At 55.9% G+C, this 4,216-nt stretch overlaps 3 protein-coding genes across 3 annotated transcripts; 2 read left to right on the top strand and 1 right to left on the bottom strand.

Annotated features, from left to right (window-relative positions):
* Positions 1-344, top strand: GGTG_14257 (hypothetical protein; the record flags this gene model as incomplete). The annotated part of the gene is made up of 1 exon (XM_009232184.1): positions 1-344. A coding segment is annotated over one exon (344 nt), but the record flags the coding sequence as incomplete, so codon positions are not given.
* Positions 345-1,038: 694 nt separating this feature from the next.
* On the bottom strand, positions 1,039-1,858 carry GGTG_14256 (hypothetical protein; the record flags this gene model as incomplete). The annotated part of the gene is made up of 2 exons (XM_009232183.1): positions 1,039-1,230; positions 1,472-1,858. 2 exons carry the CDS (start codon positions 1,856-1,858, stop codon positions 1,039-1,041), a joined length of 579 nt encoding a protein of 192 aa, XP_009230447.1.
* An 870-nt stretch (positions 1,859-2,728) lies between these two features.
* Positions 2,729-4,060, top strand: GGTG_14255 (hypothetical protein; the record flags this gene model as incomplete). The annotated part of the gene is made up of 3 exons (XM_009232182.1): positions 2,729-3,468; positions 3,772-3,803; positions 3,897-4,060. 3 exons carry the CDS (start codon positions 2,729-2,731, stop codon positions 4,058-4,060), a joined length of 936 nt encoding a protein of 311 aa, XP_009230446.1.
* Between the last annotated feature and the right edge of the window lie 156 nt (positions 4,061-4,216).

Below are 4,216 nucleotides of genomic sequence, written 5' to 3'. Positions count from 1 at the left end.
TTTGGGACGCGGCGACGGGCGCGTGCCTGACGACGCTCGAGGGGTTCACTTCCACTTTATCATTTGATGAGATAGGCTCGTGCCTCCAGACAGATTTTGGGACTAAATTGCTACACAAGCAATCGGCTGCTGGCACAGCAGCGGTTCAAGCTCATTCACAACATCAAGATTTTGAAGGTATTGGCATTAGTGTTGATCGAGCATGGATTACGTGGAAAGGGAAGCATTTTTTGTGGCTGCCTACTGAATACCGTGGGCAATGTACAGCCATAGCAGGATTGACAATAGCCTTAGGCTGTTCATCTGGGAGGGTGTTGTTCTTCCAGTGGTCAGGAGCCTCTTAGAGAAAATTTTCCTTGGGTTTAATCCTCTTTTTTCTTTTCTCTTTGCCCGTTCCCGGGTCGTAGGGGGCCGCGCACTTTTATAGATTTGTGCTATTGGAACCGTCTGGCGTTTTCCATTAACTTATAGTAGCGAACGCGTTTTGCCACAGCATTGCAGTACGCCGTAGATATGAACAACGATTTCATAGCCGGCCTAAGGGGGACCCAGCCACGTGCACGTGATCCAAAAGGCAGCCACTGACAATTCCAGATCCGTCGATAAACAGTAGTATGCGAAGATATCTTACAAACAGGTCTGTGGGCCGGAGGTCGGTCCCGTCAGACGATCTATCTAGTGCAGCGCCTGCCCGGGCCCTGGTCGCGTAACTTATGATCACGTGACCACTCTGGGTGGTGCCCGTCGCGGCGCTTTATCCGTCGTGGCCCTACTGGCCGTAACAAAGGGCCTGTGTCCAAGTCCCGAGCGCTAGGACACCAAAGGTAGGAGCACGAATGCTTGTCTTTTGGCCGGTAAAGGCATTCCAGGAGGGGGGCCTGTGGCCTGTAGGGGCGGGTGGATACCCATAACCATGGCCGATGACCATAACTGGCCGATAACCATAACCTATACATATGACCTCAAGGGACAACAGGCATGTTAAGAAGACTGCAAAACCTCCTTTGCAGGTAGTCTTGACTGAGGCTTTGGCATCAGTCAATCTATCGCCGCGCTCCTCCCACTCCTCAGCCTGAAACCCGGCTCCGGCACGGGCGTGTCGCCGATGCGGCCCGTCAGCTTGTTGGTCAGGCCGCCGGTGCTGGTGGCGCGCATAGCATGCCGTGTCAAGGCGGTTAGACAAAGTGAGACCCCTCCCATCTCTGCTAAAAAGCCAGGACAATCAGAACGCTGTTCTGATTGCGATACACCCAACGCACACGAGAGACAAGGCTGCAAATGCACGGAGGGCACGCCGCGCCGTAACATGCCGTCCGAGTCGAACGTCACGGCGCCCGCTGTCACGGTTCGGCAAAGGAAAGCCTTCCCCTCCTAAACCAAACGGACAACAAAAACAAGTTGGCACTTGTTCTGAATTGGAGGGCTATAATGGCCATGGCGTTAAGCCACAGCGCTATGCCATAACACTCACTGTGCCCTGCGGCGGGTACTCGGTCGCTGACCAGGTCGCGGGCTCGGCCGCCGGACGCCTTCTCGGCTCTAGCGCCGTGACGTGCTCGTCCCACCGCCTCTGCGTGAAGGAGTACGAGGGCTCGACGAGGGCTAGGCCGTATTGCGCCGCCAGCTGCTCGGCGGGGCCGTGCAGGAGCGTGTTGCTCTGCGTCGAGGGGATGCTGAGATGGCTGTCACAAAGGGGACTGGCAGAGGAGGGGCTAGATGAGCCGCCGAGGTTTAGCATGGCGCGGGCGAGCAGGGTGGGGTTGCGCACGCGGCGCAGGCCGGCAGCGCCGACGCCGCGATTGGCGCGCCCCAGTGAGATCATGACCGAGGCCTCGAGCTCGTTGAGGCTGTCGCACATGAACACGGCCCCGTGGCCCGCGTTGAAGAGCGGTCATCCTCGAGCTGTAGGACCGCGTGGATGGCGACGTCGAGGGAGCTGGGGAGCTGTGAAGCTGTCTGCAGCACGCTGGGAATGCCGTCTGCGAGAACATAAAGGGCCTGACGCATTCCCAGGACTAGTTTCGCAGCTCCAGGCTCCCGGCCTGGTCGTTGTAGGCAGCACGGAAGCCCTTTAGAGGCGGCTTTAAGGCGCGAGGTACCGCCGACGGCGTTCCACAGGCGTATACGTTTGCCCCAGGCCGAAAAATTTAGGCGACAGGCCCGTCAATACGGCCTTTATGACGCGCAGGAAGGAGCTCTGGGAGGACAAGGGGACCCGCGATATCCACGCGTCGCGTACCCGATTCGCCTCGAGCACCAGCAGCGTCGGCAATAACCTTGTTATTCCTCCTATTCCTTGGTCAGGCGCGAAGCGACGACGTAGCCGGTCGTGCTGCCGCATACCAAAATGTAGTGGAACCTGAGACCGTCGATATCTTAGCCGGCGTAAAAACCCTGAGACTTTTTAGATCCGTCCTAGCTGCGAGACAAGTTGACGCCACTGCTCCTCCCGCTGTTCCCAGGTCCGTCCTCGTGACCATGCATTCGCTCCCGTCGCCATTGCTCCTCGAAACACGTGCCTGGCAGGCGGCGGAGTAACTAGGGGTCCGTTTTCCCTGGCTGGTTGTAGCGGACTGCTCCTTGCCGTGGCGTAGAGCGTTTATATAAAGGGGTCCACGGGCCCCAGGGCCCCCTTTCAACCTTTTCCTCTTCTCACTCTTCCTCCTCACTTTTCCTCCTCACTCTGTCCCTGTCAGCAAAGCCAGAACAATACAAGCGCAGCCACAACATGGAGCCTCAAGCATACCTTTACAGCGGCGACCCGTTTTTCGGTTTCCAGATTCCCTTAGCGCACGACAACTCCAGCTTCTGCAGCGGCAACCTCAAACATTCTGACCGGCTTTTTGATCTCGACGGGGTCGTCGGGTTTGCAAAGCCTCCATGGGAGCACGGGGAATTTTCGGAAGCGACGCTCATGTCAGGCCACCATGATAAGTCTGGCCGACCTTCCATGCCCACAATGGGTCTCGAGCTCCCAAGCACTTTCTGCCAAGATTTCGACCAAAAACTCTTCAACTACCTTTCGTCGGAGTCCGACGACCCCCCCGACGACAGCGAGCTCAACTATGACGACTACTTTGATCGGTCAACCATTTCCGACATCAAATCACCTGATCACGAGGATAGCCACATCACTCTTGAAGATCCTCTCATCAACTGGGACGGCACTGGAGCTGGAATGCCCCCGGGACAAGCTTTGCTTACCCCGCGACAGAGTCCTCAAAGTCCCAGCATGTCCCCTTTTCGGGCCATTTCGTCTCCCCGCGCAAGCCTGGGCGTCGGGCCTCTGCCAGAGGCAGAAGTCAGCAGCGGTCCGGATGAAGGGTTGGGAAGCAATCAGATTCCGCCTCAGAAGGTATCGCGACCTGTACGCAGTCGTGTTACTTCCGCCGCTTCCAAAAAAAACCGTACCGGAAGGATTTGGAAGAAAGAACCACCTAGTACGGTTTTAGCCATTTTCAAGAGGAGGTATAAAAACCCGAATCGACTTGCCCGACTAAAAGCTGCAGGTAGCCGGGAAAAACCACTTGTTGTTGAGGACTTCTAGTGCTTGCTTTTTTGTATTTAATCGCGACGGAATGATTACGACGGCGATCGCGGTTTCCTTGGCGGTGGTTTCCGTCGTTATTCCAATCTCTTCTGGCTGGTTTATGGGCAGGGCCTTTTATATAGTTGCTGAAGCAGTTTCATACAAGCAAAGGAACTAGGCATTGGGCTGGATAATTTAAACAAGCTTCTCTAGACTAGCAATCAATACTTTGCATTTCTTAGGCTTGGAATTTCAAAATCTACTAGTGATCAACGTATGTTAGCTCTCCGTCGTCTACCTTCCGCCTCCCCGCCGCAACCCGCGCCTTCGGCCACACCAATCCGAACGAACCGACACCCTGTCATAGATTGTGTACAGCCACAGTTGAAAGGCACTGCTACCAGCGGGGTAGCGCCCAGGGGCGCACGTGGCCGCCTCCTCTCTACATACACTGTACGACGGGAGTTAAAAGCCCTTCCCCACTGTTTGGCCTTGTTCTCTCTTGGAAGAGGGGCCAAGAATCAGCACTAGCGACTGCAGCACTGCCTTCTGAATACAAGCCTTATTGGTCCTGTGGGCCTGGCCGCACCTACCTAAACTGCCTGTCGGTTTGTAAATAGAGCCTGCCCTAAAGCATAGAGCACATCAGTCCTACAGGGCATGCAGCTGTCCCATAAAACTCTTCTT

The sequence above is a fragment of the Gaeumannomyces tritici genome (genome assembly GCF_000145635.1).
Source record: "Gaeumannomyces tritici R3-111a-1 unplaced genomic scaffold supercont2.202, whole genome shotgun sequence".
In the NCBI taxonomy this organism is placed as follows: Eukaryota; Fungi; Ascomycota; class Sordariomycetes; order Magnaporthales; family Magnaporthaceae; genus Gaeumannomyces; species Gaeumannomyces tritici.
This window is presented reverse-complemented; position numbering and strand designations above follow the sequence as displayed.